At 44.8% G+C, this 12,189-nt stretch overlaps 1 gene segment (V, D, J or C); it reads right to left on the bottom strand.

Annotated features, from left to right (window-relative positions):
- Window positions 1–300: 300 nt before the first annotated feature.
- On the bottom strand, window positions 301–7,894 carry LOC126066082 (immunoglobulin lambda variable 3-21-like). The segment is given in 5 exon segments: window positions 301–371; window positions 5,260–5,586; window positions 5,746–5,809; window positions 6,810–6,878; window positions 7,880–7,894. Coding segments are annotated over 5 exon segments (546 nt in total).
- Window positions 7,895–12,189: the final 4,295 nt, after the last annotated feature.

Here is a 12,189-nt window from a genome sequence, read left to right as displayed (position 1 = left end):
GGGTCTTTTTTTAGGGTCTTTAGGGTCTTTTTTTAGGGTCTTTAGGCAGCTGAAAGTGATAGTTCAGAACGATCTGCTGTGTTTACAGTGGAATGTGATGAGGCCTAGAGGTGCGGGAAGTTTTTTTCCTTTTGTCAGGAGTGTAAAGGCTGAGGCAGGACTAGAAAATTCTGCTCTATGTTGAAGATTTGTCCTGTTCAGTGTGACTGGGGGGAGGGGCCAGGTAAGGCAGGCCAGGTGGGCAGGTTTGTGTCTCACCTCCCTGTCTTCCAGTGTCACACTGTGGCCAGCACTGCTGTCTCACACCTGACAGTAATAGTAGGCCTCATCCTTGGCTGGGGCCCCACGGATGGTCAGGGTCGCCGTGTTCCCTGAGTTGAAGCATGAGAATCAATCAGGGATTCCTGAAGGGCATTGGCTATCATTATAGATGATCAGCACAGGGGCCTGGCCTGGCTTGTTCTAGTACCAGTCGGCGGTTGTAATCATGTTGGAATTGGGTTGCTGTAGTTTACCCCTGATTTGAATCACAGGGCATGGTGGTAAAAGAGACACCCTAAGGGATCTCCTGCAGTCCAGACATACTCTTCTTTACCTCCATTGTGTAATATCAATCTGTTTTCTTAGGAGGTAATAAGGATTAATCACAGCAGCCAACATGGTAACTCCCTTCTTTGCCTGTTGATCAGAGGTATAAGCAGCCCAAATTGTCCAGGTGGCATTCTTAACTTCCAGCTCAATGAAATCAGTGATGTGTTTCCAGGTTGAAGCATTCCTTCCTTTGGAACTAAGACGTCCAGGCCAGCTGAGCATAAGGAGCCCTCACACTGCTTGATTTTAGAACCTATTATACAGCCACAATAGTCAAAACAGCCTGGTACTGGTACAACAACAGATACATACACCAATGGAACAGAATTGAGAATCCAGACATAAATCCATCAACCTATGAGCAGCTGATATTTAACAAAGGCCCAAAGTCTGTCAAATGGGGGAAAAGACACTCTTTAACAAATGGTGCTGGCATAACTGGATATCCATCTGTAAAAAAATGAAATAAGACCCATACCTCACACCAGGCACAAAAACTAGCTCAAAATGAATCAAAGACCTAAATATAAAATCTAAAACTATAAAGATCATGTAAGAAAAAATAAGGACAATGCTGGGAGCCCTAATACATGGCATAAACAGTATACAAAACATTACTAACAATGCACAAATACCAGAAAAGAAACTAGATAACTGGGAGCTCCTAAAAATCAGACACCTATGCTCATCCAAAGACCTCACCAAAAGAGCAAAAAGATTACCTACATACTTGAAAAAGATTTTTCAATGACATATCCAATCAACGTCTGATCTCTAAAATCTACATGATGCTGCAAAAACTCAACAACAAAAAGGCAAATAACCCAATTAAAAAACGGGCAAAGGATATGAACAAGCACTTCACTAAAGAACATATTCAGGGAGCTAACAGATACATGAGGAAAAGCTCACAATCATTAGCCATTAGAGAAATGCAAATCAAAACTACAATGAGATTCCATCTTACTCCAACAGGCTGGCATTAATGCAAAAAACACAAAATAATAAATGTTGCAGACGTTGTGGAGAGACTGGAACATTTATACACTGCTGGTGGAAATGTAAAATGGTACAAACATTTTGGAAACCGATTTGGTGCTTCCTTAAAAAGCTAGATATAGAACTACTATACGATCCAGCAATCTTGTTCTTTGGAATATATCCTAGAGAAATAAGAGCCTTTACACAAACAGATATGCACACGCATGTTCATAGCAGCACTGTTTACAATAACAAAAAGATGGAAGCTACCAAGGTGCCCATCAACAGATGAATGGATAAAGAAATTACAGTATATTCACACAATGGAATACTAGGCATCCATAAAGAACGATGTTCAATCTGTGAAACATTTCATAACATGGAAGAATCTGAAAGGCTTTATGCTGAGTGAAATTAGTCAGTTGCAAAAGGACAAATATTGTATGAGACCACTAGTATAAGAACTCAAGAAACAGTTCAAACAGAGAAGAAAATATTCTTTGACGGTTAAGAGAGTGCGGAGGAAGGGAGGGAGAGGGGTATTCACTAATGAGATAGTAGACAAGAACTATTTTAGGTAAAGGGAAAGACAACACACAATACAGGATAGGTCAGCACAACTGGACTAAACCAAAAGCAAAGCAGTTTCCTGAATAAACCGAATGCTTTGAAGGCCAGGGTAGCAGGGGTAGGGGTTTGAAGACCATAGTTTCAGGGGACATCTAGGTCAGTTGGCATAATAAAATCTATTAAGAAAACATTCTGCATCCCAAGTTGGAGAGTGGCATTTGGGGCCTTAAATGCTAGCAAGCTGCCATATAAGATGCATCAATTGGTCTCAACCCACCTGGAGCAAAGGAGAATGAAGGACACCAAAGACACAAGGTAATTATGAGCCCAAGAGACAGAAAGGGCCACATGTATGAGAGACTACATCAGCCTGAGGCCACAAGAAATAGATTGTGCCTGGCTATGACTGATGACTGCCCTGAAAGGGAACACAACAGAGAACCCATGAAGGAGCAGGAGAGCAGTGGGATGCAGACCTTAAATTCTCATTAAAAAAAAAAAAAAAAAAAAACAGACTTAATGGTCTGACTGAGACTAGAAGGACCCCGGAAGTCATGGTCCAAAGACCTTCTGTTAGCCTAAGACAGGAACCATTCCCAAAGCCAGCTCCCCAAACAGAGATTGGACTGGAATGTAAAACAGAATATGATACTGGTGAGGAGTGAGCTTCTTGGATTAAGTGGACACATGAGACTATGTGGGCAGTTCCTTTCTGGAGGGGAGAAGAGAAGCAGAGGAGGACAGAAGCTGACTGAATAGACATGGAAATAGAGGGTAGAGAGAAGGAGAGTGCTGTTTCATTAGGGCGAGAGGAACTACGAGTATATAGAAAAAAAAGAATATAGAAAGGTGTATGTAAATTTTTGTATGAGAGACTGACTTGATTTGTAAACGTTCACTTAAAGCACAATCAAAATTTAAAAAAAAACCTGTTAAGTTGGCTAGGCCATATTCCCAGGATTGTGTGATTGTCCACCATTTTATCATATTTTATCTGATTTTCTCATGTGTTGTTATTCCTACCTCTATGATGTCAATGAGGCAGGGCTCAATCTACAAGGTTGTGGTTTGTTTTAAGTCAATCTCTTTTGAGACATTATAAGAGAGAAGAGAGCAGAGAGACAGGAGACCCCGTTACCACCAAGCAAAAAGATCCAGGAGCCTGTGCCCTTTCGACCCCGGGTACCTGTGCTGAGAAGCTCCTAGGCCAGAGGTAGATTGATAACACTGTGGACCTTCTCCTAGAGCTGACAGAGAGAGAAAGCCTTTTCCTGGAGCTGGCACCCTGAATTCAGACTACTGGCCTCCTATATTTGGAGGGAATACATTTCTGTTTGTTAAAGCCATTCACTTGTGGCATTTCCGTTATAGCAGCACTAGATAACGAAGACAGATGCTGAGGCCAAAACCTGAGGAGGAAGGGAGGAAGATTCTTGGGAGGACAGGATTGGGTGGTCCTCTCCAGGGTGGGCCAGGCAGGCTTCCATTCCTTAACAGAACTGCCTAGCCCAGCATGAGACCTGGGAACCATGTTCCCTCCGTCTGGACCCTGCTCCCAACACACCTTCTCTGGGGACCTCACGTGCTCCTTTCCATCAAAGGGGCAACGAACTCCTGTAGGGAGAGGCCAGGAACACAACATCCCTCACCCCTGCCAAAGGGAGGCTCATGTCTGTATCCCTCTATGGGTTTAATACTCTTTTCTTTCTTAGCCACTTACAATCTGCAGTGGGTGTTTATTAGTGCTGATGACTAAGACCACCTGTGTCAACAGGACTTAATTGTTAGTTCCAGGAAATTCTTCACCTGGAAGATGAGCTGTAAACCAATAAATAATGTCACTCTGTGCTTCAAGAGTATTCTGAAAACCAATTGTTCAGATAAACCTTTTGCTCATCTAGGCAAAGAGCTTACTTATCAGATCAAAGTTTACTATCAAGACTTTCTTCTAGATCTTCCCCTCTCTGTCCCCAATCCCAATCCTGTTATCTCACAGATGTGGTCCATTTCCAGATATTTCCCCCTTGAAAGACTTGCCTCACCCAGCCCCATGCTGACACTCGTTCCTGTAAACTCCCCCGACCACCTTCTGAGACTCCACAAAGGCCCCAGCAGGGTGAGCTCTCCCATAGTCCTCACACAATGAGTGCTGCTGGATTTCCAGGTGTTACAACAAAAGCATTGAGTAGTTGAAACAGAGAGAATATGGACATAAAAACTACAACTTTTACTTTCTGGCCTTTTCTGGAAAAAGTTTGATGGCCCTAGATTTTAGGTAATGATCCACAGAACTTCCCCAAATGGACCAGCATCAGTAACTGAGGACAGAGAACCCTGGGAAAGAGGACCCCTGACCACACGAAGAACTACTGGACACACTGGGGTCTGAGCTGACTCAGATACTTGGGGAACCACATACCACAATAACCTCACTGTCAGGATGGGGCACAGGGGTCAGGTAGTGAATAAAGGCCAGCTTAGCTCACATCAGTGTCCCCTGGGATCATGCTCCTGCCTGGTGGCTATTTCTCCCCTCTGAATTAGTCATTGGATGGGCTTCTTTGGTGAGGTTCATCATCCCCACATTGGTGTCTTGGCATCTGGGAAAGAGCAATTGTAGTCTGAGGGCGACCTGGTGAATCCTGAATCTTTCTTCATCCTCACCTCATCCAATGTACTCACTAAAAAAAGTATTACTTATGGGTATAAGGTGGAGAATGGCATAGATTAATGCCACCTTTGAAGACCTGAAGGACATAAGGTTGAGTTTGGTATTATATTTCTATTGAGTGAATAGTCTGCCCCTATTAGAGCTGAGTGGATCCTGAAAGTGAAAGTGGATTCCTGCGGATCCAATCACATACTTGTCCCTTTTGCAGTTTCTGTCTCAGATGTGGTGTCTTTGCAGAGGTCACCATGGAAACAGGTCCACATTGTGCGGCCATCGATGAGGATGCTGCGTCCTTTCCTCACAAATCAGAGTCACAACAGAGAGACTGTGGTGATGAGGAGTGGACAGGAGCATCAGCTTCTGCATATGCAAGGCCGTGTCCTGCTCTGTGTGACCTTGGGGATGGGGAGGGTAAGCCAGGCTGGGTGGGCAGATTTCTGTCTTACTTCCCCATCTGCCTGTGTCACTGTGAGTAGCATTGCTGCTGCTGTCCCACACTTCACAGTAACAGTCAGCCTCATCCTTGGCCTGTACCCTGCTAGTGGTCAGGGTGGCGGTGTTCCCTGAGTTGGAGCCAGAGAACCGATCAGTGATCCCTGAGGCTCGGCTGTTACAGTTATAGATGACCAGCACAGGGGCCTGTCCTGGCTTCTGCGGGGACCAGTAAACATATTTACGCCTGATGTTATCTCCATAGCAGGTGATGCTGGCTGTTTGTCCCTGGGCCACAGACACTGAGGGCAGTTGAGTCAGCTCATAGGAGGTCACAGAGCCTGGAAGAGAAGAGAGGAGAAAAGGGTCTGAGCCCAAGAGGCTAATTTCCAGGTGGTCGCCCTCGAGGCCATGACTGAGCTCAGCTCAGGGTTCATGGCAGGCCAAGCTCAGTGTTCTGGGGTGTGAGCCCAAGGACTTGGCCTTGAAGGCAGCAGCACCTGTGCACAGACTGAGAAGGGGGAGCAGGAGAGGGGTCCAGGCCACTGTGGACACACTTGAGCTCTACCCCTAGCCAACAGCTCAGGAGGGTCCCCAAGACCCTCTTATTCCCTTCTGAGGCCCTTTGGGGCAGAGATTGTTTGGTCTTTAGGCAAATTTTCCCTTTCTCTGGGGATCCTAATTGAAAGGCCCTGAAACCAGCTGTGTGGGGCAGGCCAGAGAGGAAGGGTTAAAGTTTCTAGCAGTTTCCTTTGAGTTGCTCTCAGGTGAAAAATCAGCATTGGTTGCAAGGTCTGTGACCACAGTCACCTCCCTGGGGTTCGGCCACATGACCACTGTCTCAAACCCCTCTGTCTGGGCCTGGCTCAAAGGGGTTTTTGGACTCCCGGTCTGTCAGACTACTGGTCATGGGGCTGAGCTGGGCCCCGTTGTGAGACTATTGATAGCATCTGATGCAGCAGGAGGTGGTCCTGTAGTCCCGTTACCTTCCTCTTCCTCCTTCATCTCCTTTCGGGGTCTCCCAAGGCTCACTGTGTCCCCCCATTTTATTAGGACATGTTTCTATGTGACTGGGAATTTGTGATTCGTTTCAGATACCATGGTTTTCTTGTTTAATCAACAACCTGCTCTTGTAGATTCATCACACCTTCTAGCCTCATTTCACATGTGGTGTTAGCATCCCTTCTATGACGCTCTTACTCAATGGGCTATCAATTGGCACTGACCAATCTTTCATTTTTCACCTTTCTTAAAATTCATGTTATATGTGAACTTGTAAAAACTTCAGAAACCTCCCTGACTGACACACCAATTCTAGGCATCTTGGGTTCTCCTTTGGGTCTCCCGGTCACAGTCTCTGCACAGAGGTGGGCTCTGGGGGGCTGGAGTGTGAGTGTCCTCTGCAATGATGACAACTCTGTCCCTGAACTGAGGACAGCCTAGTATGAGGGCTGTGACACTGAGCAGGGAGACACCATGTTGCTTAGGGAATGGAGACTCCTGAGGGTGCTCGGATGGTATCATCCAGGGACAAGGGGGCCTCTCTGCTCCACCTCACACCGACCTGAAACTGGACCTGAGTATGAAGCTGCAGCCTCAAGGGGCCTGTGGGGTCATCTGAGGGCAGAGACAGCTTGGAGATGAGAAGAGAGACAAAGTAGGGGGGAGGGGAGGGATCTCTGGAAATGCTGGAACAGAGATCAGCTCCCAGGACCACTGCTGTACAGTGAGGGGACAATGCCCTGAGAGTGGGAGGGAGGGTCTTGCAGCTTTTCTGGGGGAAGGACACAGGCCCTGTGAGCAATGTCCTCTCTCTGTAGCCCCCATAGAGCACCTCAACCTGGGGGTGTTCTCCTGAGTGAATCCCAGCTGTTCAGGAGCTTCCCAGGTCACGCCTGGACCAGGCTTCTCCCATATGCATTTCACAGGTGAAGACTTTTGGCCTGGACTCCCACTCAGGGTCTTGAGACTCTTGCCTGAGTACATCTGACTCTTAGAACATGTTCTCTAGCCTGAGGGGATAGGATGGACAGTCCTGACCTTCCAGTCTGAGGACAGAACTTGGACAGTTGTCTTCACTTCAGGGCTGGTTCCCCACTTAGGCTCCCTCCAAGTGGGCAGTCCCAGCTTCTCCCTGAATCTCCTGGCTGCACATTTGCTGCCCCCTGCTGGTGGAGGAGAGCTCAGATCAGGATCTTCCTCCCCTTGGTGACTCCAAAGCACGTCTCACCTGCGAGGATCTGGACCAGAAAGTCCTGCCCTCACTCTGTGATGACCAATGCCCACTGTGTACTACCCTGCCACACACAGAGCAATTGGACCTGCGGTGTGCGGGGGGCAGGGTGGGGTGCAGATTCTGTAACCTCATCTCCACGCTTAAATACCCTCCCATGGTCTTTTTTTTTTTTTTAGCAGAAAGGAGAGTACATGAGAAATTATCTCTCTTCTTCAAAGACACCAATGTCCAGAAAACATTTGTTACACACCCTTAATAGACCTGAACTTCCTACGTGTTTAGGAACCAAGACTGATACTCACCCCACCCTTATAAAGATGCTGTGTCTAGAGCAGGTATGTTTATTATCTCTGGCACTCAGGGGGTTCCAGATAAGGCTTGCCTTTACAGTTAATCACCTTAATCATCATCATCGTCACTACTACTACTATTTTTATTTTATCATCCCCTCTCAGAGTCTGTGGTTGAGAATTTTCTACGCTAATCTAGTCTGCCATTTTTATGAAACTGAAAATTTCGTGCTTATTCAAACATGGGGACACCCATTTCCACCACCCAGAAAACATTCCATGCAGAGCCTTTTCATTGGATTCCAGCAGAAGGACAGGAGACTCCAAAGACTGAGACCCACTGACCGAGACCCCCGCTGAGTCCATGTTTAATTAATAAAAAACCTTCTGTGGCTTTTGTACATTTAATTTGAAAAAAAAAAATAGCTTCTTAAATTCAGTGAAGTCTCCCCACTACACAGCAGATAAAGGTGAGGCCCAGAGAACCTAAGATGCCCTGAGAGAAGTGGAAGCAAGTCCGTGAATGGAGCTCAGTTGTCCTGATTTCAAATTCTGGACTCTTAAAGCGGAACTTGACCAGGACCTCAAGGGAGGGGATCGTGATTGCCAGACCAGGGCTGATAAGATTTGTGTACTCACTGGCTCACTGCCTTCTCACATCATGACTTGGCCATCAGAACAAGCTCACCCTTAGTCTGTACAGGGTGAGTGGTCACTGGATCTGTACTCTCAGGATTTCTGTTGGTTCTGCTCTTTTTTGTTTATTAACATAAAATTCACAAATTGTATTATTAACCATTTTTAAGTATATAATTCAGTGGCATTTAGAGTCTTCAAAATGTTACGTGACCACCACCCTCTCTAGTTTCAAAACTTTAAACATACACATTAAGTAACCACTCCCCATTCCCTCCTCCTGTCTCCTGACAAACAAGTCTGTCTTGAAAGAAGCATAGCCAGAATGCTCCTTAGAAGTGAGGTTGGTGAGACTTTGTCTCACTTACTTTGGACATGTTATCAGGAGGGATCAGTCCCTGGAGAAGGACATCATGCTTGGTAAAGTAGGGAGTCAGCAAAAAAGAGGAAGATCCTCAGTGAGATGGACTGACATACAGGCTGTAACAACGGGCTCAGATATAGCAACAATTGTGAGGATGGTGCAGGACCGGGCAGTGTTTCGTTCTGTTGTATGTAGGAGGGTCAGAATCAACTTGATGGCACCTAACAACAACAGTTAACTTTACCAGAGATATTTATTTCTTCACATCTTTTAGTTACCATCTAATATCATTGTATTTCAATCTTAAGGACTCCCTTTTGCGTTTATGGTGGTGCATTGGTTAAGAGCTTGGCTGCTAAGCAAAAGGTCGGCAGTTAAAATTCACCAGCTGTTCCTTGGAAACCCTGTGGGTCAGTTCCACTCTATCCTAAAAAGTTGCTATGAGTAGGAATCGACTTGAGAGCAATGGTTTTGGTTTTAAGCAACTCTTGTAGGGTAGGTCTAGTAGGAAAGAACTCTGTTAGTTTTTGTTTATCTGGATATATCTTAATTTCTCATTTGTGAAGGATAGTTGTTCCAGATATAGAAGTCTTTTTTTTTAATTGTACTTTAGACAAAGGTTTACAGAGCTAACAAGTTTCTCACTAAACAATAAATACACATATTGTTTTATGACATTGGTTGCCAACTCCACGACACGTCAACACTCTCCCCTTCTGGACCTTGGGTTCCACATTACCAGCTTTCCTGTTCCCTCCTGCCTTCTAGTCTTTGCCCCTGGGTTGGTGTGCCCTTTTATTCTCATTTTGTTTTATGGGATGGGCCTGTCTAAGCTTTGGCTGAAGGGTGAACCTCAGAAGTGACTTCATTACTGAGTTACAATGGTGTCTGGAGGCCATATTCTTGGGGTTTTTCCAGTCTCTGTCAGACCAATGATTCTTTTTTTTTTTTTAGAATTTTGTTCTACATTTTTCTCCAGCTCTGTCCAGGACCCTCTATTGTGATCCCTGTCAGTCGTGGTAGCTGGGCACCATCTAGTTGTACTGGACTCAGTCTGGTGGAAGCTGTGGTACTTGTGGCCCATTAGTCCTTTTGACTAACCTTTTCCTTGTGTCTTTGGTTTTCTTCATTCTCCCTTGCTCCAGATGGGGTGAGACCAGTGGAGTATCTTAGATGGCCGCTCACAATCTTTTAAGATCACAGATGGTACTCACCAAAGTAGAATGTAGAACATTTTCTTTATAAACTATGTTAAGCCAATTGAGCTAGGTGTTCCCGGAGTCCATGATCCCCACAGTCCAGCAATTAGGTCCCTCGGGGAGTTTGGATGTGTCTATGGAGCTTCCATAACCTTGCCTTCAACAAGCTGTGCTGGCTTGCCCAGTGCTGTGTACTGTTTTACCCTTCACCAAAGTTACCACTTATCTGCTCTCTAGTGTTTTTCTCTCCCGCTTCTCCCCTCCCTGGTAACCACCAAAGGTTGTTTCTTTTTTTGTTTGAAATTTTCATGAGTTTTTGTAGTAGTGGTCTCATACAATATTTGTCCTTTTTTGATTGACTTATTTCACTCAGCATAATGGCCTCCAAATTCATCCATGTTATGAGATGCTTTGCAGATTCATCATTGTTCTTTATCCTTAAGTAATATTCCATTGCGTGTATGCACCACAGTTTATCAGTTCATCTGGTCATGGGCACCTAGGCTGTTTCCATTTTTTTTTTTTTTAGTATGGAGAATAATGTTGCAGGGAATGAACCAAAAAAAAAAAAAAAAAAAACCCAAAACCTGTTGCCGTGGAGTCCATTCCGACTCATAGCAACATTATGGGACAGAGTAGAACTGCCCCTATAGGGTTTTCAAAGAGCAGCTGGTGGATTCAAACTGCTGACCTTTTGGTTAGCAGCCTGAGCTCTTAACCACAGGGCCACCAGGACTCCAAACATGGGTGTGCATATGTCTATTCGTGCAACGGCTCTTATTTCTCTAGGATATGTTCCTAGGAGTGGGATTGCTGGATCATATGGTATTTCTATTTCTCACTTTTGAAGAAAGCATCATATCGTTTTCCAAAATGGTTGTACCTTTTTGCATTCCCACCAGCAGTGCATAAGAGTTCCAGTCTCTCCTCAACCTCTTCAACATTTGTTATTTTCTGTTTTTTGATTTGTGCCAGCAATGTCGAGGTGAGAGGATACCTCACTGTGGTTTTGACTTGCATTTCTCTAATGGCTAGTGATCACAAACATTTCCTCATATATCTGTTAGCTGCTTGAAACTTTTTTTTTCTTCTTTTAAAACAAAAATTGTGCTTTAAGTGAAAGTTTACAGTTCACGTCAGTTTCTCATACAAAAACTTGTACACACGTAATTATGTAAACCTAGTTGCTCTCCCTATAATGTGACAGCACATTTCTCCTCTCCACCCAGTATTTCCAGTGTCCATTCAACCAGCTCTTGTCCTCCTCTGCCTATTTCATCTCGCCTCCAGACAGGAGCTACACACTTAGTCTCAGGTATCTACTTGAGCTAAGAAGCACACTCCTTACCAGTATCATTTTGTGTCTTATAGTCCAGTCTAATCTTTGTCTGAAAAGTGGGCTTTGGGAATGTTTTTAGTTTTGGGCTAACTGGGAGTGTGGGGGCCATGTCCTCTGGGGTCACCAGTCTCAGTCAGACCATTAATACTGGTCTTTTTACTAGAATTTGAATTCTGCACCCCACTTTTCTCCTGCTCCATCAGGGACTCTCTGTTATGTTCCCTGTCAGGGCAGTCATTGGTGGTAGCTGGGCACCACCTAGTTCTTCTGGTCTCAGGCTGATGGAGTCTCTGGATTATGTGGCCTTTTCTTTCTCTTGGGTTCATATTTTCCTTGTGCTTTCAATGTTCTTCATTCTCCTTTACCCCAGATGTGTTGGAACACACTGATGCATCTTAGATGGCCTCTTGCAAGCTTTTAAGACCCCAGACACCACTTGCCACAATGGGATGCAAAATGTTTTCTTAATAAAATTTGTTATGCCAATTAACCTAGATGTCCCCTGAAACCATGGTCCCCTGACCCCTGCCTCTGCTACTCTGTCCCTCAAAGTGTCTGGTTGTATTCAGGAAACTTCTTAGGTTTTGGTTTAGTTCAGTTGTTTTGACTTCCCCTGTATTGTGTGTTGTCCTTCCCTTCACCTAAAATAATTCTTGTCTACCATCTGGTTAGTGAATATCTCTCTCCCTCCCTCCCCACCTTTGTAACCATCAAAGAATGTTTTCTTCTGTTTAAAACTTTTCTTGAGTTCTTGTAATAGTGGTCTTATACAATATTTGTCCTTTTGCAATTAACTAATTTCACTCAGCATAACACCTTTCAGATTCCTCCATGCTATAAAATGTTTCACGGATTCATCATTGTTCTTTATAGATACATA

The sequence above is a fragment of the Elephas maximus genome, chromosome 22 (genome assembly GCF_024166365.1).
Source record: "Elephas maximus indicus isolate mEleMax1 chromosome 22, mEleMax1 primary haplotype, whole genome shotgun sequence".
NCBI lineage: Eukaryota > Metazoa > Chordata > Mammalia > Proboscidea > Elephantidae > Elephas > Elephas maximus.
Note: the sequence above shows the minus strand (reverse complement) of the source record. Positions and strands in the feature narration are given on the sequence as shown.